At 38.5% G+C, this 22,568-nt stretch overlaps 1 protein-coding gene across 1 annotated transcript; it reads left to right on the top strand.

The window, feature by feature from the left end:
* The first annotated feature begins 142 nt into the window (after window positions 1-142).
* On the top strand, window positions 143-18,470 carry LOC139309798 (vomeronasal type-2 receptor 26-like). The gene is made up of 4 exons (XM_070934003.1): window positions 143-400; window positions 4,840-4,893; window positions 9,185-9,311; window positions 17,566-18,470. Exons 1-4 carry the CDS (start codon window positions 143-145, stop codon window positions 18,468-18,470), a joined length of 1,344 nt encoding a protein of 447 aa, XP_070790104.1.
* The last annotated feature ends 4,098 nt before the right edge of the window (window positions 18,471-22,568 follow it).

The raw sequence follows: 22,568 nt of genomic DNA, 5'->3' as shown, positions 1-22,568 counted from the left end.
ATATTGGCTTAAGAGTTAGTTAGTTTGTGGAGAAAAAAAGGATTAAATAGAGAAAAAATAGTTTTTGCTATCGATGATGCTAATATTAACCTGAGCATGGTTTTACACTAGTTCATATTATGGAAAGAACAAAATAATATGCATGATTTTCAATATTGAAGTGGTGAATAAAAATGAGCAGCTCCTGCGCAATTGCACACTTGGCTACAACATTTATGACAACTATGATAACACCCTCGGCACTTCAGAGGCATTGCTAGGTATGCTTTCTACTGGAGAAGCCAATGTTCCCAACTACAGTTGTGGAAGGAAGGACAACCTTTTGGTGATTCTTGATGGAGCTGACAGAGACATCTCTGTCCAGATGTCAACATTAGTCGGTCCCTACAAAGTTGCCCAGGTTTGTGTTTGTGTTTTTCTATCAGGTAAAGTGAGTGGGGTGTTGGTGTTTGAGTGATAGCTCCAACCATTTCTTCTCTATAGAATTCAAAATCTGCTTTTCGCTTTGACTTTTATGAAGATTTCATGGCTGGGGATTTAGGTAACAGTGGGGAGGGAGGAAGGATCAAAATGGAAACATCTACTCATGAGACCTTCCTCATTGCTTTAAGGGCTTTTACCGCACACTTGTGAAGGTGAGGGGAGGTTCTGTGTTCAATCAAAGTTTCTTCTGGACAATAGGAAGGTGTAGCACTCATAGAAAGCTGACATTTCTTTCACGGTTATCTTGGAATAGAATAGAATAGAATAGAATAGAATAGAATAGAATAGAATAGAATAGAATAGAATAGAATAGAATAGAATAGAATAGAATAGAATAGAATAACAGAGTTGGAAGTTACCTTGGAGGTCTTCTAGTCCAACCCCCTGCCTAGGCAGGAAACCCTACACCACTTCAGACAAATGATTACCCAACATCTTCTTAAAAACTTCCAGTGTTGGAGCATTCACAACTTCTGGAGGCAAGTTGTTCCACTGATTAATTGTTCTAACTCTCAGGAAATTTCTCCTTAGTTCTAAGTTGCTTCTCTCCTTGATTAGTTTCTACCCATTGCTTCTTGTGCTGCCATCAGGTGTTTTGGAGAATAGCTTGACTCCCTCTTCTTTGAGGCAACCTCTGAGATCTTGGATCATTGCTATCATGTCTCCTCTAGTCCTTCTTTTCATTAAACTACACATACCCAGTTCCTGCAACCGTTCTTCATATGTTTTAGCCTCCAGTCCCCTAATCATCTTTGTTGCTCTTCTCTGCACTCTTTCTAGCATCTCCACATGTTTTTTACATCATGATCACCAAAACTGAATGCAGTATTCCAAGTGTGGCCTTATCAAGGCATTATAAAGTGGTATTAACACTTCATGTGATCTTGATTCTATTCCTCTGTTTATGCAGCCTAGAACTATGTTGCATTTTTTGGCAGCTGTGGCACACTGCTGGCTCATATTTAAATAATAGTCCACTAGGACTCCAAGATCCTTCTCACAGTTACTACTATTGAGCGAGGTACCATATACTGTACCTGTGCATTTTCTTTTTCTTGCCTAAATGTAGAACCTTACTTTTTTCACCGTTGAATTTCATTTTGTTAAATAGTGCCCAATGTTCAATATTAGCCAATATTAGCTAAATGATATTAGCCAAAGTAATGATAATCTCAAACATAAATTAACCATTTTATAAAAGAATTACAAATATGTTAGCCAAATGTCAACTATTTTTTACCCTAAAATGCTCATGTTCAAATTCATTGTTAAATTTGTTAAGAACAATTTTACCAGATTTACAATTCAATAAATATCCCAACTCTATAGGCAGGTTCCTTTACACATATAAATAATAATTGCCATTCCAATTTGGGTCAAAAATGGCAATTGTAGTTCATATATACTGTATAAAAAAGGGAATTAAAAGGACCCTAATTATTCATGGCCCATTCTGTAACAGTTATTCTGACTAAATTATATGCAAACTTCCACTTGAGTAGAGTTGAGGGTAGGTGGATGAAAAGTGCATTCCTTGTAGAAGCTCCAGCAGTCTTCAAGCAGATTTGATTTACTATTGGTAATTGCATTGCCTTGAACCATTAACTATAAAAACATATCAGTCAGAGGTAATAATGGTTTGCTATCTTTATAGCATTTGACACAGTAAACCAAGAAATATTATGGAGGAAACTGATTGCCCTTACAATGGAACTCAGAATGTTGACCCTTTTCAAAGCCCTTTCTACAAGCACTGACAGTGAGAAAAATTATATATAATGTATAATATATAATATAACAGCCGTGACCAGGGGGGCATTTGCCCAGGTCTGCCTGGTGCGCCAGTTGCGCCCTTATTTGGACCGGGATGCCCTACGCACAGTTACTCATGCGCTAGTCAACCAACAACAGCTCCCCATCACCCGGAGCGCTCTCACAGGGAGGGCCTACTCAGGGTGCCGTCGGCTAGACAGTGTCAACTGGTGACCCCTAGAGACAGAGCTTTTTCAGTGGGTGCTCCCACCCTCTGGAACCAATTTCCTCTGGGGCTCCAGTTGGCCTCTGACCTCCGCACCTTCCGCCGCGACTTAAAGACATGGTTGTTCAGCCTGGACTGGGGGGGTTAACATGTATTTTAACACACTTTTATTGGATATTTTATTGTTGTGAGCCGCCCTGAGTCCTGCGGAGATAGGCGGCATATAAATAAATAAATAAATAAAATAAATAAATAAATAAATAAATAAATAAATAAATAAATAAATAAAATAAATTAATCAGTGGAACAGCTTGCTTCATGAATGCATGCTCCATTACTGGAGGTTTTCAAAAAGAGCTGGACATTCATTTTGTCTGGAATGGCATATGATCTGCTATGTGAGAAGAGGGCTGCACCAGAAGACCTTAAAGATCCCTTCTGTCCCAATTATTCCATATTCTACATTCATTTGTTTGAGAGTGTGTTTTAAGTCAGAGTTCCCTAATGTTTCTAGCTTTGTACACTGGGGTGGGGTGGAGGAGCAGAGGGGATGGTTCCAGCCAAGAGGCCGTGTGAGGATGCATCTATGAACATTAGCACTTGCTGGCTGTTTCTGCATCCCGGTTGCAAATTTCTCCCAGCGACACTAGTAGGTGTGGCCCATAGATTGGGGTACCCTGTTTTAGGATCAATGGAGCCATAAGAAGTAGGACTGATCCTTACCAAAAGGTAAGACAAGGGTACTGCCCATATGACATTTGGGTTTCATATACTGTTAAGAAGACTTGACTCCTATTCTCATAAGAATTACCTGATTATTGATAAGCCAAAGTCAAAGGTTATGGTCTTTGGAAAATGATGTCATTGCCATATAGGGCTATTAGATGATGAGCCAATAGAGGTAGTTCATACCTTTTCTTACCCAGTGTATTTTTCTCTGTGACTAGATCTTGGCTCCCTCAACATTAAAGGAGCTTATGTAGACCAAAGGCCAGGCCACTCATGCCCAACACCTGCCTCACCTCACATCAACAGCTCCGGCAGCCCCATCCAGCATGACTCTGCAAGGCCGCCGGCCCCCTTCTTCTGCTTGCCCAGACAGAATGGGCAGCCAACTGTCTGCATGGGCATTTAAGTAGGGCTTATTTTGTGGGTAGGGCTTATATTAGGCACATATGTAAAAAAAAACCATGCTAGGTCTTATTTTTGGGGAAACAGGATATGTGCATGAGAAAAAAGTTGGATTCATTAAAAGCTAAAAATTGGAAGTTGGTAGGACCCTAAATATAACCAGCACTTCATTGCTTTTCACAGCTCAGTAATAGAATTGCTTCAGAGGCTCTGAATGATAAAAGTCAATTCCCTTTTTTCCATCCGATGCTCCCCAAAGGTGGTTTCCAGTACCCAGGAATTGTTCAAGTGCTCCTCCATTTTGGATGGATCCTGATTGGTCTCTTTGCTCCAGACACAGAGAAGGGGGAGAATTTCATGAGGACTTTTACTCCTATGCTTGTCAAGAGTAGAATTTGTGTTGTTATATCACAACAATTCTCAGAAACTGGACATACAGCACCTCTCAGGAGTGCCCTCTTCAAGTGGAAACAAGTCAATGTCTTTGTTCACTACATAGAATTTGTTCCCATTTTTCCTAGAATTCTTCCTTTCCATTCAGCACTTGAAGGTTTGCCAGGACCCATTGAAGGGAAAGTCTGGATCATGACAGTAATTGGAGTGTATTCAATGACAAAGGACAACCGTCTCAAATACGTCCATAGTATTTGGAGCTTTCCTCTTCAGTGGAAAGAGAATTGGGAAAAAGATAATGCCTATGAACGTTATTTCTTTGCAGAGCCTGAGTTTCAAGATGAGTATTTTCAATGTTCTCTTTCAAAAAATATCTTTTCTGCCAAAGGTCAGAGAAGATGCACCCAGAAAACACCACTGGATACCCAAAAGAAAGGGAAAAGAATGCAGCTCACAAATGGAGTCATTACTTATAGTGTCATTAAGATTCTGGCCCATGCCATAAACGCTGCAATGTCCAATGTCAAGAGGAGAAGAAAGAAGGGAGAAGAAAGATTGGGAACTTCAAAGCTGCAGCCATGGAAGGTATGGGGTCCCAACAAGGATCCATCAAACTAAATTCCTTTTCAGAGTCTTTGGTGCTGTCTGAGCTTGGTTGTTTAAGATCTTAAGCTTCTGTACAACATCTGTTAAGTTATTGCAAGAAGAACTTGTATATTCAAAACATTGTTCCCAGATTCCTTCTGATTTTAAGCTCCCTGTAAACCAACATGGCTCTCCTCCTTGTTGTCTTTCCTCAAGGCTAAAAGCAGCTCCTTTGAGCTCTTCCTTGCCTTTTTTGTCCTTGCCTAAAGCTGATGAATATTTTGTGCAATGTCTTCTACAAATGTTTCCTACAAGAGGACCTGGTATGATTCCACTGGATCATTAATGACATTATCGTCAAATTAATAACAGGGTTATTATCATATCATTAAAATATTACTACTACTTTATTATAATCAGTAACCCATCTACATACAGAATAATGTGAGAAAAACTACAAATGAAAACTTAAAGAAAGATATAGATTGTGGCTGCCATTCATTTGTTCTTATCCAAGATACAATCATGTATCAAGTCCTAAATGCTAAAAATTAGTTTCCAACTGAATTTTACTTAAGCACCTCTCTCTACCATACTTTTATTTTGTGAAAGCTTGGACTTTATTAAAGGAGATCAAAATAATTTTGTTCAAGCATTATTATAATTTTTCCAGCCCAAAATCATAGTTTATCAGAGTTTCTAGCAAAAATCAAATCCAGAAGCACACACAGATAAGTGATTCAGCTGGATTCATTAACTTCTTTACATATGTAATAACAAATGAAATATTTACAATACTAATAGTTGATTCTTTTTCAACGTAGTAGCAGTTACAACACAAGGCAGGAGAGAACAGTTAGTTTCATTTCAGCAGAGCAGACAAGCACACACGGACTGCTTACTTTCAATTTCAATTCTCTGCACAGATTCAGAAGCTGCAGATTAAGACATGCACTGGCTCCAGTCTGTCTCAGCTCCCAATTGGCTGATTTAGTTGCTATGCCTATTCATTGGCTGACCTTGTTACCATGTCTCTGCCAGTTCATGAATAATCTGACATAGTTTATCTACTTCCTTTATCAATGAAAATATAGAAGAATCAATAACCAAGGTTCAATTGTTTTTCATAACTCACCAATTTTATCAATAAAATTAAAATTTATTTGAGTACAATTTTAAAGATGCATCCACTTAGTTATCATGCCATCCAATGCTCAATTAACTACATCCCCATTCATCACATCATGAAGCATTTTGTTAATTCTTTTTTAAAAAACATTTTGTACCCCCAATATTCACACAATGTGTTAGGAAATGATAATTACCTAACTTGTTGGGTTGGCAATATATAAACCCTCAATAGAGCTTTAAGACTGTATTGCTGTATTGCATCATACTGTGTCCTGATTGGTTAGCTCTGTAGCCAATGTCCTTAAGAGGGAGCTTGAAACATGCTGATCATTATTGCTCTTTGCTGATTGTTACTGCTATTTGCTGTGTTTGCTACTATTTGCAACTCTTTATTGTGTATGACTACAACGACTGGTAAGAAGACTTTGTTATCGGAATATCCCTGGGCTATTGTTTTACTATCTCCTGCTTTATCTGTGTATGACCTGGACTGTTTATTGGACTGTGCCTTATTACTATTTTCTAAAAAGTAAACACAACTCAGTGTATCTGTGTGTTGGCTGTTTATTCGCAAGTGCTCTCAATCACTTTCATGTGCACACCCTTGCTACTCAAGGGTTACTCTGCGAATTCCTTAACACAATGTATTAAGAAATTTTAATTATATGTGGGAATGTGGACCAGAGAAAGAGATGGGGGGGGAAAGGATCAGATAAGATGGGAAGGGGGGAATGAACCCGCAGCTGTGTAACAGTCAGAGAAAGAAATTCAGAGATAATTTTTTGTAACTGTCAAATGAGGTGATGAAAAATTTCTACTTTCACACTTGCAAGATTCCGATAATGTAGTCTTACAATAAAATGGAATTAGTTCATCTGATCGTTTTTCCTGTCTGCTCTACCTGAATGAAGTTTGGCCTTGTAACTTTCTTCTTAACAAATCTTTGATTTCTGGTAATCTCCCTGTTGTTTTCAAGGAGTTTATGAATACTCCGGTTATTTTTGGGATTTTCTTCAACTGATATGTGATCTTTCCTAAAACGTATAAAATTATAACTGACATATTTTGTCAATTACACCTTCCCACTATACTTTTTGACAATATATTGTATGATTGACAACTATTACTGAACCTTTGTTCTTATGTTTTGAAGATAGTGGCAACACTTGTTCTCCCAACTCACAATATTTACAAGTTAAAAAACCATAGAAGAAAGATTCAAATGTAAAAAGAGGTAAGAGATAAGAAACCAAGATTTCTGTTTTTAAAATTCCTGGATGTTTCCATTGTAGTTTCATCCATTCCTAAAGAAGAAGGAATTGTACAATCTTTCTCTGCTAAAAGTGTACTTGGATCAAAATGGAGAGGTAGCAGCAGATCTGCGGATCTTTAGTAGGGTGGTTTTGCCCAAGGACGATCCCATCGACAAGGAGTTGGGGAGTTTTGAAAGGCAGAGACTTACAATCAACCAAAATGTTTTGTCACAGCTAAAGTTGCTCAACAAGGTGGGGGAAATATTGATGTCTTTTCTCTTTTTTCCAAATAATTAGGACCCATTTCAAATGGACTAAACCTAGTCAAGAAGGTGGGTAACCTTCACTGAGAATTGAATGTGTGGAGTAAAACATTTATTATTTTCTTAGACAGATAGGGAGGCTTCAGTTCTATTGACCAAAATATCCTTCAGATGCTATAATGCTGAGTACTGCTGTAAACTGATTCAGCTATATCCAAAATGAGATTTGGGGTGATAATTATTTAGGACACAAATCATTGCCATTTAATATCCTTCCTGCAATTTAACACCATAAAACAGGTGAGAGAGGGCCTCATATGCTGAAGATTTTCATGTTAATAGCTTCTGGTACACTTGTTCCTTGTCTTCAATTATCAAAGATGAATCAATTCTGTTGAATTCAGGTTTGGGCTGAATCTGATGAAATGGAATCAAGATTGAATGGCAGTATTATTGGTTCAATTGGGAAATAAGCTTTATCATGTCCTGGTTGGAGTCAGGGTCTCCTAAAATTGCAGGTCCAGAGTCTGTGATGCTTTTAATCAGCTGAAATCATAGTTATACATGCCTCTCTTTAACCCCGCTGGGATAGTGGAATTGAGGAAGGAGGTCCAAGGCTTTCCATTCTCATGAACTTATAATGACTGTTCTGATCTGTGAGCTTATTTATTCATTGATTCAGTACATTTATTTGCTGCTCATGATAATGGCTTGAAAACTGAAGTACTGAAGCATGACTTTGGTGCAAAATCATCATCATCATCATCATCATCATCATCATCATCATCATCATCATCATCCTGATATGAGAAGCAATAAGGGACAATTTTGAGGGAAATATTACATAGATTTTGGCATTGGCTTGTAAAAATGTACTTCATCTGAAATTCCCTTCAGTGCAATTTTTTATCTTGACTGTTAGCTACCTAACAGGGACTCACTGAGAGGGACCAAATCAAACTAATAATAAATACTATAAATATTATAATTTATTATAATATAATATAATAATATTATAAATATGAGTGTGTGTGTTTCTCTGTGGGTTTTTGTCACTTGATTGTAGTCTTTCAGGAACTTGTGTTGGATATCCCTTTCTCACACAGGGCTCATACCAATGGTGGGTTGCTACCAGTTCACTCCGGTTCGGCCGAATCTGTAGCAGTGGTGGTGGGAGGCTCCACCCACCTGCATAGAGGTCATCAAATATGCTCAGCACATGCAAACTGGTAGCAAAGTTAAGTGAAACCCACCACTGGCTCATATATGCCTGACTCACCCTTTTTGAGGGACATGTTCTTATGACCATCTCATCTCACTATAGATTTAGAAACTAGTAAACTAGTATATATGAACATCTTTAAGGTTGACAGTCCTTATTTGTAAGGTAATTTTCCTTTTTTTCTTAACTGGAAGATAATTTTGGACTGCTTTCAAAGATAAACAGTTTTGCAATGTTTTATGTACTCCAGGAAAAAAACTTTCCAGATCCCACTGGTCAGAATTTTCTTTCTTCATCACAGTTTTATTCTAATAAATCTAATGGAATAAAAACTTAATAAATCTTTTACAGTAAAGTTTACTTCACAACTTAGTACGAGTGGATACCTTATTTTAAAATCATGCCTATATGAAGAAGAGAGGAATGTGTTAATTCCACTGTGAGGTGGAAACCTCTGGTTGTTACTTGATGCTTAAATATTTTCACTATTTCATCCCTCCAGACTTTAGTAAATAAAAAGATACTTTTGTTTGCAATCCGATATGCCCCAAGAAAACAGGAGGAACTAAATGAGGCATCTGCCTTCAATTGTATCTCCTTTAACCATTTGGAGGTATTGAGAGATTTCATATTTGCCTATGTGAAGCCCAGAGACTACTTGGCTAATGTTCATATCTATCTCCATCTTACATGGATGATGAGTCTCAACATATTTTCTTTCTCATTCCTTCTTTTTTTTTCTCAGTCTCTGCCTCAGTCCAAATGTGTGGAAAAATGTCAAGCTGGATTTGTGAAGAAGGCTCGAGAAGGAGAGCCATTTTGCTGCTACGACTGCATTCCTTGTCCAGAGGGGACCATCTCCACTCAGGAAGGTGGGTGACACCATAAGGAAACCTACTGGGTTCATCCAGACCACTTGTATCAATTTACATCTTAAAGACATATATAAATTTAATGGTTTTGTTCTTATTTTCATTGTATCCAATTTCTTCCATAAAGGGAGGGATAGGACAAAGATTTGGATGGATGAGGTAGGAAGAAGGATGTTGTGGATTGGTAGGAAATCTCTCTTTTATTTACCAGTTTGGACGTGTCTTTCCATATTTATCTTCCTTAGGAATATTTGAATCCTTTGTAACCTGAGGAATGATTTTAGATCAATGGTTTTGCTCACCTAACCTGACTTTAAATTACAGGTCCAAACATACATCAATCAATCATTCATTTAATCAGTTAATCTGTATGAAGATCATAAATCCTTCTAAACTGAAATATCTAATTGAGTTGAAAGAACAATGAAAACAAAACAGAAGTTTCAATATAAAATCACCAAGTAGCTATTTACTTCCCACCTTTTCTTATTTTTCCAATTTTCATTGTTGTTAAATATTGAGATACAAACAATTATAACACCAACAAAAAAGAAATAGAGATGTGATTCTGAAAGGGAAAAAAAGACTACATTAATATACAGTATTGGAATTAAAAGAAACAGAAAGGAGGGGGGTAATGGAGAAGTAATAAAAGACCAATCTATTTAATATCCATTGATACCAATGTTGAATTCGTTTTCTCTTTAAATTTGTTGCCAAGTCTAGTGAGTATAGAAATATATTGCTTCACCTTCTCCTTTTTATAGAGTAAAAAGATTTTGCAGGTGACAAATTCAGTTCCTCTTCTTGAATTCCTTCACGAATTAATTTCCTTAAGATCTCTTTCCTTTCAAATTTATTTATATGGTTGTGTATTTCAGACATAGGGACTTTTGGTGGCACACAATTAAACCACAAATTAAAAATTTAAACAATGAGAACTAAATGCTAAGAAAGCAAGAGAGGAATCCATCAAGATGCTACCTACCATGCAACCATCACACAGGACTCTGTTGTTAAGGGATCCCCAGGACTATTGGAAACTATTACATTTTAAGGGATTTCTAGAGGGCCTCATAGTCTGGAGATACTCTAAATTTCAGGTTGTTAATGATTTTTCTTTTCATGGAAGGGACTGTACCAGGGGTGAAATCTAAAATTTGTTACTACCGGTTCTGTGGGCGTGGCTTGGTGTGTGTGGGGGTTAATGTGACTGGGTAGGCATGGCCAATTTTTTTTTTTACTTTTAAATCCATTTTTTACATGTAAAACCATGTAAAAAAATGCTTTCAAAAGGCTCTGACGTTGAGTTGCCTGATCATAAGGAAACTCAGCTGGGATCGTCAGAGCTTGGATCGTCAGAGCCATTTAAAAGAAAAAAAAGGCTCTGATGATCGCATGGCTCAGCTGGGCATGGGGGGCAGGGGCAGGGATTTTTGCTACCGGTTATGCGAACTGCCCACCGCCATCGCTACCTACCCGCCCGAGCCGGTCCGAACTGGGAGCATTTCACCCCTGGGCTGTACCACTTGCTCTGAAGTAAGCAATTGTGCACTTCCTACTAAAAAGACTCTACATGTCAGACAACTTTTATCTTGTGCTCCATATTTTTAGAGCAGTTTATTGGGAGCATGATTGGTGGGTCAATCATCAGTAACTGAGTTTAAACATTATTGGGATTGTCAGATATAAATGCCTTATTCTCTAATGTGTAAATAATATATGAATGGGGTATCAGGGGTTAACTTATTCTTTACTTCTTAATGTATTCATAATTTACCACTCCCACTTACAGCTCCACCCATTGTATATATAAGGAGCCACCTACACCCTTTTCCTTGCTTCTATCTGTGAATATTCAGTGAATATAGAATGCCTATTTGTAAATAAATGGAAGTATATTTAAACCTTTAACTCTCATTATTATTATTGAGTCTGATCCTGAAAATATTGCAACAAGCTGGTAGCAGAGGATGGTTAATTGACTCAATAAAAACTTAAAAATGTCTAAGAAAGATAGGCCCAACACCAGGGCCTACAGCAAAGAAATGGAAACAGAACAAGAAATAATCAACGAATCCACAAACGCAATTTCGAGAGAATCCGAAGAATACACCACTGAAGACGAAGAAATAATAGACGAAAATGATGACCAGGAGGAAACCGAAATAGAGAATAACAAACTCAGGTCAGAAATATTAAAACTATTAAAAAGTCAGAAGAATGATGAAAGCCTCATCGCGAACCTCCAAGAAATGCTGAAGAACAGCGGAGCAGCGAGAGAGAAAAACATCACTAATGAGAAGTCTAAAGACCCAAAAATAGTGAGTAATATAACTGCAGAGAAAGTCATTACAAAGAAGAAAAACAGTGATCCCGCGCGAAATTTTGAATGGCAGCCATCTTGGTTTCAACAGGCCTCCAAGGTGAGCGAAGCAGAGCCAATCAAAATGCTCAATTCGAAATTTCTGGCGCGAAAAACGTTATCAGACAACGAAAACGAAAAAGAAGATTCGAACTCCTCAGAAGAATCAGAATCAGAAAGTGAAGATGACTCAACAAAATCCCAAGTAAAATCAGCAATGAAAACACTTTTTGCTGCATTTGGGCCAAAACTAAAAATTACCAAAGAGACACCGAAGAAACGAGCGAGCAAGCCGATACCTCAAGACCTGCCCGCTCCCATCCTGACTTCGAAGGCGACGACGCCCGAACCCAGAGAGCCTTGTCGATTCCGCCCTACACCACAAACCGAAGCAAGTGTCAACGCACCCAAAAGAAAAAGGAGAGCAGCCGCCATCGTCAGAACCCCCAAGGTCGAACCGGAGACCGACTCGTCTGAAGCTGAGCAGAGCGAGCGAGCCGCAATGGAGAGAACCTTCCACGACGACTTCAAAGAAGAAATGAACAACGCGCATGCGCGAAACTACGCAGACGGTCCGGGAAGACATGAAATGGCGAGAGAACCACGCAGACTCGTTGCGAGCATCCCCATGCCATTTTGCAATTTTCTACACTTGCGAGACCACGGACTGCCCCAGGTCGTAAGTAATGGACAAAATAATGTCGGAAATTTACCCAGTGACTTCCCAAAACTAAGGGTTGATGGCATTAATTTGCAAGAATGGTATCAACAACTCCAGGTTGTCTTTATGAAAGAAAATTTACTATTTTTTATCACTAGTCCCCCAAAAAGACCTTGGACTTTAAAAATAGATTGTTTACACCATAGAGCATTTTTCTTAATAATATCTAGTGTGTCCCCTGCAATGTATCATAGCATCAAACCTTGTCTGACTGTTTCAGAAATTATTCAATGCATGTTTAATTTGTTTCACAGCGATAGTGTGGCTACCACCACAAGAATGTCTAAGGATTTCTTTTTTTCTAGAGTGAAACCAGGGGTTTCCATAAGTGAGCATTTAATATCTTTAAACAAAATAAGAGCTGAGCTGCATTTGAGGGGGGAGGTGATTTCAGACCAAACAATGAAAAGTGTTATTATCAATTCACTTGATTCATCATGGGACAGTTTTATGTCACATTTAGACACTATCAATCTAGGATATTTATCCATAGAAAGTCTATCCAATAAATTGATAGCAGAAGACAATTCAAGAAGAAATCGTTCTAGCAATCACACAGAACACAAACCTTATAGGAAAGTAGCTTTCCAAGAAAAATATAATGAAACATTTAAATGTCACAATTGTGGATCCAGGGAACACAATAGAAGAGATTGTCCTAAAATTTCAAAGGAAAGACATAGGTCAGAATACAGGAACAAATACAATTATAGACAGTCTTCCATAGATAGACATAGATACAGAAGCCCACCAAATTACAAAGAGAATAGAGGGGGCAGAGATAATTCAAAGGATAGAAAATCTGGTTCACTGAATGGATTAAATAAACAAGACAACACTAAAATACAGCAAAATGAGAACAATAATTGGCTTATTGATTCTGGAGCAACTAATCACACTACTAATGACAAAAATATATTGTCTTCATTTACAGAAGATAAATTTGTAATAAAGGTAGCTAACCAAGAAAAGGTTCAAGTATTAGGCAGAGGAAATGTAACCTTGCCTGGTCTAGGAAGAATAGAGGGGGTATTGTTAATACCTGAAATACCTCATAACATACTAAGTGCCATAAAACTAAGTATAGATTCTGACATTAATATAGTTTTCTCAAAGGGAAAAGCGACTTTAGAGAAGAATAAAATAAATATAGGCACTGTGATGATTAAAGGAGGCCTACCTTATCTGATAACAAAAGAAAAATGGTTGCATAACATTGATTCAAACATGGAAGATTGTATTGAAGCAAATGATGAAAATATTAGCAACAGTGACAATGATGAATGTAAAATATCTCATGATCACGCAGATACACACAATGAAAAAAAACCAAAAATAGGTAAACCAATTCATGATGAGTGTGCTCACATCTTACATAGGAAGTTAGGACATGCCAGTTTTCCTGTAGTACAAAAAATGACTGAACACGCAGAAGGTGTCAAAATAAAAAATTGTGAAAACTATTTGGAATGCTCAGTATGTAAATCTACAAAACTAAAAACTAGTCCCAGGCCAAGAAAATCTACCAGAACAGCTGTGTTCCATGAACAGGCCAATTGGTCTAAATTACATCTTAATGAAATATTTCCAAATAAATGCAAAGAAACAAAATCTCAAGAGAAAGGGACCATAGAAAAACAGAATATCAACAAATATAAAAGCAAAACCAAAACTTGGACAAATAGCCAACACAAAATAAAGACAGACACACTAACAAAAAAGGAAGCAAAATATTTGCATGATAACGATAGCAAACCTGTAAGAGTCATTAGAAACAACAGAAATCAAATGCCAAATAAATACAGAGATTACATAATGCATATGGATGGTGAGCCAATAACACCTAATACTTATGAGGAAGTGTTAAAACTCCCTCGTGAAGAAAAAGAAAAATGGGAATTAGCTATGAAAAAAGAGATGGAAAGCTTACAAGGATTAAATGTATTTACACCTGCAATTGCACCTAAAGATAAAACAATTATTGGTACCAGGTGGATATATAAAATTAAGAACTTAGAGGGAGGCAATACTCTATATAAAGCTAGATTAGTTGCACAAGGTTATGCACAGAAATATCCGGAGGACTATACTGACACGTATTCCCCCACTGTAAGAACAGAGAGTGTCAAAACAGCTCTAGTGGTAGCATCAGCACTCAATCTTGATGTATTTCAATATGACATACAGACTGCGTATCTACACGCAAAACTAGATAAGGAGATATACGTAAGAGCACCTCACAGTCAATACACCAACAAAAATGAAACTTGGTTATTGAACAAGAGTTTATACGGATTAAAACAATCTGGTAAAAGATGGTATGATTGTTTAGTAAAGGTACTTAAGACCATGGATTTCAACGCTACCACTGCTGATAACTGTTTCTTTGTCAAAAAGAGTGATGATTACGCTGAATTTGTGTTGATTTACGTAGATGACATTTTATATATAGGAAAACACAAAGAGAAAAGAGAAACTTTTGTAAATAAGTTAAATGAACATTTCTCATTGAAATCTCTAGGTAAAGTGAACAAATATCTTGGTGTTCAAATTAATAAGACTAGAAAGGGATTCAAACTTACTCAGAGAGATAAGATTATAGAACTTTTAAATAAATGCAATTTAAACAATGCCAAACCCTGTGATACTCCTATGCAAACTGATTTTCTTAGAAATACTGATGAATCTTCACCTGAATTCAAGGATAACACGTTTTATAGATCAATCATAGGTTCACTTCTTTATATATCTAATTGGACTAGACCAGATATTGCCTTACCACTCAATTTATTATCCAGACACGTCAGCAAACCAACAATGTATCACTGGGAAGCTGTTAAAAGAATTTTAAGATATTTGAAAAGTACACTAGATTTTTGCTTAGTATTAGAACCTAGTGATAACAAAGAACCAAAGCTTGCATGTTATGCAGATGCGGACTGGGCTGGAGACACATCATGCAGAAAAAGTACATCTGGTTATATTTTTCTCTTAAATAACTGTCCAGTTTACTGGTATACCGGTAAACAAGAACTAGTAGCTACTTCAACGACGGAAGCGGAATATGTTTGTTTATCCAAAGCTGCAAATAACCTTGTATGGTTTAATGATTTAATTTCAGATGTTTGGAAAAAACCTGCTTTACCTTTTGTTATGCATGAAGACAATAAAGCAGCCATTGAAATATCTAGATCTGATGCCATTGGACAAAGGTCCAGACATATAGATATAAAGTTTAAACATGTGAGACAATTATCTCAAGACGGATTTATTAAAGCAGTGCATTGTGATACTTCAGAACAATTAGCTGACATATTGACAAAGCCTTTACCTTCTAAGCAACACAAATATTTAACATCTAAATTGTATGTTTTGTATTGTCCTGAATCTGAATGTAATTGGTGTTGTATAACGAATCGGCATTTAGAGGGGGATTTGTCAGATATAAATGCCTTATTCTCTAATGTGTAAATAATATATGAATGGGGTATCAGGGGTTAACTTATTCTTTACTTCTTAATGTATTCATAATTTACCACTCCCACTTACAGCTCCACCCATTGTATATATAAGGAGCCACCTACACCCTTTTCCTTGCTTCTATCTGTGAATATTCAGTGAATATAGAATGCCTATTTGTAAATAAATGGAAGTATATTTAAACCTTTAACTCTCATTATTATTATTGAGTCTGATCCTGAAAATATTGCAGCAGGGATAAACATACTGTATTTTTCACACTATAAGATCCCCCCCCAAAAAAAGTGGCTGGAAGTCTCTGTGCAGGTTTGAGTGAATATTGTGGTGGGGGGGAGGTGGCTGATGCTGGAGCCTTCACCGCCGAGCAGCTGATTGGCGGTTGGCTAAGCATCCTGGAATACCACCTATCTAGGTTCTAGGTGGTGGGGATCACCACCATCACCACCACCTATTGCCGCCCATTTGCCACTGCCCGTTCACTGCTGCCCGGTCACCGCCACTCGTTCGCTGATGGATGTAGATGAACAGGCTGCTGTGATTGTCAGTGAATGGGCCACACCACAGAAAATGGGAAGTGGTGAATGGGCAGCAATAAGTGGCGGTGGCAATCCACACCGCCTAGGGTAGCTGATTGGCAGTATTCTGGGAAGCCGATCCAACCGCCAATCAGCTACTCGGCAGCGAAGGCTCCAGTGTTCCTTGGCAGCGGCAGCAGCTCAGCTCAGTTGACTGGTGGTAGGCGCAACAGAGCAGAGCCTTGATGAGCCACATGCTGAGGCTGCGATAACATGCTGAAGCTGACCAAGTTGTTGGCTGTTTGCTGCAAGGAAGCTAGCCAGATGAATACCAAATGGATGCTGGGAGGCAGAGTTTTTTTTCTTGTTTTCCTCCTCTAAAGCTATGACCCCCCTCAAAAAAAGAATAAATGAATAAATACAAACACACACACACCTAAAAAAAACCAAAAAAAAAAAAACCCTCAAAGGACAGATTTGATGGAGCACTCTTTTTTTTTTTTTTTGCAGTCATTTTTCTGTTCCTGTGTTTCTACTCTACACTCATGTTGCTCTTTAAAACACATCTGGAAATTATAGATGGTCCAGAATCCAATGGCATGAACAGTGTTTCCTTATGTTCTTCCATGGTACACCCCTGTTGTGCAAGCTGCACAGGCTCCCCATTTCTTTTCAAGTGCAATTAAATTCACCTTCAAAGCCCTACATGAGACAGAACCAGGGTATCTGCAGAGCTTCCTCTCCTTGAGGGTATCTGTTTTTTCCACCAGACCAGATATAATTGGTGTGCAAAAGATCTGTTCCCTAAAACATTCAATTGGCCCCCAACAAAACCTCTGGAGACTTGCTACATCTCCCAGGCATTTGGGCTGTGCTATGCTCAGTGCAAGATAGGAATCTGATGGATTTTCTCAGAGAAGGGAGGTTGTGGCACCATATGTTTCTTCTTTTAATTTTATTTTGTTGTTCTTGTTTATATAGTTTCATCTTATTTCATTTTTGTTGTTGTTTTTATAGGTTGTATGTATTAGGGTTTTTTTTTTTTTTTTTTTTTTTTGCTAGTGTAAGAATATACTATTAGTGAGACTTTCCTGTCGCTCGGTATCATATCTCATCCAAAGGTTTTCTTGAAATTTGAAAGATAATAAAAGAAATATTACTTTGTTTTTTCAGATACTGAAAAATGTACCAAGTGCCCAGATGATCAATATCCAACCAAGAAAAGAGTCCAATGTATCTCCAAAAGAATAACCTTCCTGTCATATGAAGAATATCTTGGAATCATCCTTGTGTCATTTGCCCTACTCTTGTTCCTAATCACAGGCCTTGTTTTAATCATATTCCTTCAATACCTAGAAACTCCCATTGTCAAAGCCAACAACCGGGATCTCTCCTTCATCCTCCTGGTCTCCCTCCAGCTTTGCTTTTTGTCCTCCTTTTTCTTCATTGGCCAACCAAAAAAAGCCACCTGTCTTCTCCGACAAACAATGTTCAGCATTGTCTTCTCAATAGCTGTGTCTTCTGTGTTGGCCAAAACTATCACGGTGATGCTGGCCTTCCTGGCTTCAAAACCAGGCAACAGGATGAGAAGATGGTTGGGGAAGAGCTTGGCCAACTCCATTATCCTTTCTTGTTCTGCTGTCCAAATTTTCATCTGTGCCATGTGGCTGGGAGTTTCTCCCCCATTCCCGGACTCTGACATGCACTCCCAGCCTGGAGAGATCATCCTGCAATGCAACGAAGGCTCTGTCATCATGTTTTACGTTGTCCTGAGCTACATGGGTTTCCTAGCTATCATATGCTTCACAGTAGCTTTCTTGGCCAGAAACCTGCCTGGTGCCTTCAATGAAGCCAAGCTGATCACTTTCGGCATGCTGGTCTTTTGCAGTGTCTGGATCTCCTTCCTGCCCACCTACCTGAGTGCCAAAGGAAAGTCCATGGTGGCCGTGCAGGTCTTCTCCATCTTGGCCTCCGGTGCTGGGCTGTTAGGTTGCATCTTCTTCCCCAAGTGCTACATTATTATCCTTAGACCAGATCTAAATACTAAGGAACATTTATTGATAAAAGTAGGGACCTGATAATGAAATTATTTCTTATGCTCACAGCTCATAGTTGATTATTGATAGCCATTGTTGTTGGTTTGTATGCTTCGTTTGCCTCTGTTTGACAATATAGGTTATTTAAAATCCAACGAAATAAAAACAGTTACATTAATCAAATTAAAATCCAAGGTAATAATCAAACAATAAAATAAATTAATAATTGATATTTGTATTTTCTCATCACGGTTCTTTCCAAACTGGTATTTCAATTCATTCCAGGTCTGATTCTATTAGGAGCAGAAGGGTTAGTGTTAGATGATGCAGAATTGCAACTTCAAGAGCTCTATATGAGTTTGGTGCTCTTTCTCAGCAATCATCATTCATTTGGCTCAGATCAACTTTCACCCTTGAGAGAAAATGAATTATTCCTGTAAAAAGAATAACCTAAGTAACACCGTATTAACTGTCATGTAATCTGATTTATATAACCTGGTAATTAGGACATGAGTAAGCATTAGATTCTGGAAAGGAAAAGGGAACTGTGATGCTATGTTAGGACATAATATTAATTTTAATAACACAAAAACAGTTGCAAAAATAGAACATCTCAATGGCAGAATAATCAGAGAGGCCATTGAAATAGAGAAAAGACCATATTGTATGAATAAACGTGATGACGCTTCCTGTCTGCCTACTATTTGGAAACCTGCTCTCATAGACAGACGAATCTTAAATATAAACCATAGATCAAAAGTTCATCATAATGCCTGTGTTGCCACCAGTTCCAGCATAACTTATCCATTGACCCACAACCAAGCAACAGCGCTTCCACCCAATCAAAATACAGCTACGTCATCAGCCAATCAGAATACAACAACACTGTCGACCAATCAGAATACACCTTTGCCTCTTTTCATAGAAAAACGTCAGTTATGATCACACAGTTTGCCCATAAGCACCAAACCAAGAACATCAGCCAGAAGATGATGAATGCAATTTCATTGAAACGTCGCTACTACCCTTTTAAGGATATGTTTACAATTACACGGGAAGAAACCCGAGATATTAACTGTACACACATATATACCCGTGAATACCTACATAGACATATATATATGTTTTTCCTCTAGCCAAGTTTTTCCTACGTAACCAAGGTTTTTCTGCAGCCCTAGCCTCAGTAGAATCACATCCACTCGATTCTGGGCTTTTTTCTTTCTGGCAGCCAGAAATAGATCTATATAAGTCTCTCACCAGGCACACGGCCGTACCTGTGCATTTTGTTTTTCTTGCCTATCAGTAGAATCCTCCAAATAGGGAGAAGTCTATTAGCAGCAAACCCTCTACAGTAGGGGTGTCAAACTCGCATCATCATGGCGTCATCACATGATGTATCGGGACTTTCCCCCCCTTCGCTAAACTGGGCGGGGGAGGGGCAGCATGTAACGCAACCCACGAGTTTGACACCCCTGCTCTATAGGAAAGGAATTCCATGCATACAAAAAAAAAATTCAAATAATGTTTCCCTTCAAGTCAGTCAGGAATTGCTCAGATTATTAGAAACAAGCCACCCAAAATTAGAATTGATTAAATTACTCACCCCAACCCTTCTATACCATAAAGAGTGGCTTTGTTGGGGAAAGAAAGGGGGTCAAAAAAGGAGAACTCTTTTTTGGGGAGGGGGCTGAAAAACAGTTGCATTTGAATTTAGCTCTTATTTTTCTCAGGGCAGCACATTTTGATATGATGGAAGACAGACAGCCCTGATTTTTTGTGGGGCTTGAAGTCCAAAGTCTGAAATTTTCCAGTGACATTTTTTGCCTAAAGCCAAGTTCTCCACTAGGAAAGATTTCCATTTAGGACCTTCCAGGTCAGTGTGAGAAGTGAACTGCAGCTGACTCCATCTGTCTCTGCCCAAAGTCTCCCCTGGAGGATTCGGCCGAAGAGCAGAGATAAAACTTTGAGGATAATAATTTTCCTTCTCACGAGAGATCCCTGAGTAATTTAACTAGTTCTTGGACTCGGAGTTCATTGGGCATTTCTCTGGAGAGAAACAGAAGGGAAATAATCCCCATCTGGTTCAAAATGATACAGTAAAGATAGAATTAAATTGTTCACCAAGAATTGAGAGGTTTGAAAGCTCCATCCTTGAAACTGGCCCAGAGGGAATACACGGCATCTGTGGTTGAAGAAAAAGAATTGTGACATTTGTTGGCATAGAGGTTAAAGAGAAAACTCCGGGGACTATTTAATGCCTGAACATGTCACTGAACTGAAATTGCTTCCTACTGAGTTAGAGCCAAAATTTACTTTATTTTGAAAGAGAATACTGAAGGGCTCCACCACAAAAGGTTGATGCAATATAGGTAGTCCTCAACTTACAACCATTCGCTTAGTGACCATTCATAGTTACAATGGCACTGAAAAAAGTGATTTATGGCCAATTTTTCACACTTATGACTGTTGTAGCATCCCCATGGTCACGTGATTTACATTTGGATGCTTGACAACTGACTCACCTTTATGACGGTCCCGGAATCATGTGATCCCCTTTGGAGACCTTCTGACCAACAAGGTCAATGGGGAAATCAGATTCACTTAACAACATTGTTACTATTTTAAGAACGGCAATGATTCACTTAACAAATGTGGCAAGAGAAGTTGTAAAATGGGACAAACTCTCTTAACTCACTTAGCATCATAAATTTTGGGCTCAATTGTGGTCATAACTCATGGACTACCAGTCCACAAGGACAAAATCAACCTATGAGAAAAACTAGTCATCAGGAATTAACATAGTTAAGAATAATATCAACCCTTGTACAGAGAGTGTGTGTGAGAGAGAAATTAGAGAAATAAATGATGACTTTCACCTGCATGTAAGGAAGAAATGGAGGGAAGGGGGCCCATCCTCCACTGCCACTCTTTTCCACACAACCAAGGCCCAGACCCATCATGTTGCCCATAGAAAAGGCCCAGGAAGGAGGAGAGGATCTGGGGGAACTCTTCACACACACCCCAATTCTGAAAAGAAACTAACGTGGTTTATGGGCTTTTGTGTTGCATTTTAGGGGGAAGCAGTCAATGAGGGTTTGTGAGAAAAAGGCAATGTGGGTCTCCCTGGATGGACCCTCTGGGGCTCTGAGAAAGGGGCATCCTGGGGTTGGTCCCTCATAGCCCCTGAAGACCCTCCGGCCGGGCTCTCCTGGGCAGCCGCTGCTCCCACTTGCCCAAGAGCCTCCACTGGAGGAGAATCTCTTCAAGGCAGCCATTTCTAGGTGGAGAGACACTTTTAGGACTTCAGCCTCCCCTCCCGCTGCATTTCTGGCAGGTTTTGCCTCTTTCTCATCACGCTGAAAGCTCTTAATTTTATTCTTATGTGAAACTCTCCACACACCCCACCCTTTGTCTTTGTTTATTCAACCTCTTCTCCATGATTGGTGGCTGAGTTCCCAGGCAACCATTATCTCTTCCCTCCTGTTTGATTGGCTGCTGCTGGGTTGCCATGACGACAGGGGCAGGCCAGGAACAGAGGCAGCCACTAGGGAAAGAGAGAGGCGGGTCTTTTGTCTCCCCCTCAGAACTGGAGGAGCTGAAGGGGAAATCTTCTCTCTTTTAGGAAGGTCTTCCTCAGAAAGAATAATGAAAGAATATTTTGAAAAATATTTTTAAAATGAAGGAAAAATTCAAGAAAAATTCAATTCTTCCTTTTCTGACAGACGAAAAACAGGAAACAGAAACTAAAAAAACAGCTAAAATCAGGAAGATAGAGTGGAATGGGACATTAAAGGATAAAGAGCTTATAGAAAATAGAGAGTGAAACAGAAAATAGTTCTAGTATTAAAATTAATCTTGGCATTAGCTGAAAGCACTTATAATTTACATTTCCTTTTTGAAGAAATGTGTAAGCTTTCCTTTTAGGAAATGAAAATGTCTCCCCAGACACTGTAGACAGAATCACAGAATAACAGTTGGAAGGGACCTTGGAGGTCTTCTAGTCCAACCCCCTGCTCAATCAGGAGACTCTATACCATTTCAGACAAATGTCTGTCCAATCTTATCTTAAAATCCTCCAGTATTAGAGCACCCACAACTTCTGAAAACAAGCTGTTTCACTGATTAATTGTCTTAGCTGTC

The sequence above is a fragment of the Pituophis catenifer genome, unplaced genomic scaffold (genome assembly GCF_029215685.1).
Source record: "Pituophis catenifer annectens isolate HBS135680 unplaced genomic scaffold, rPitCat1.0.hap2 SCAF_2, whole genome shotgun sequence".
Lineage (NCBI taxonomy): Eukaryota > Metazoa > Chordata > Lepidosauria > Squamata > Colubridae > Pituophis > Pituophis catenifer.
This window is presented reverse-complemented; position numbering and strand designations above follow the sequence as displayed.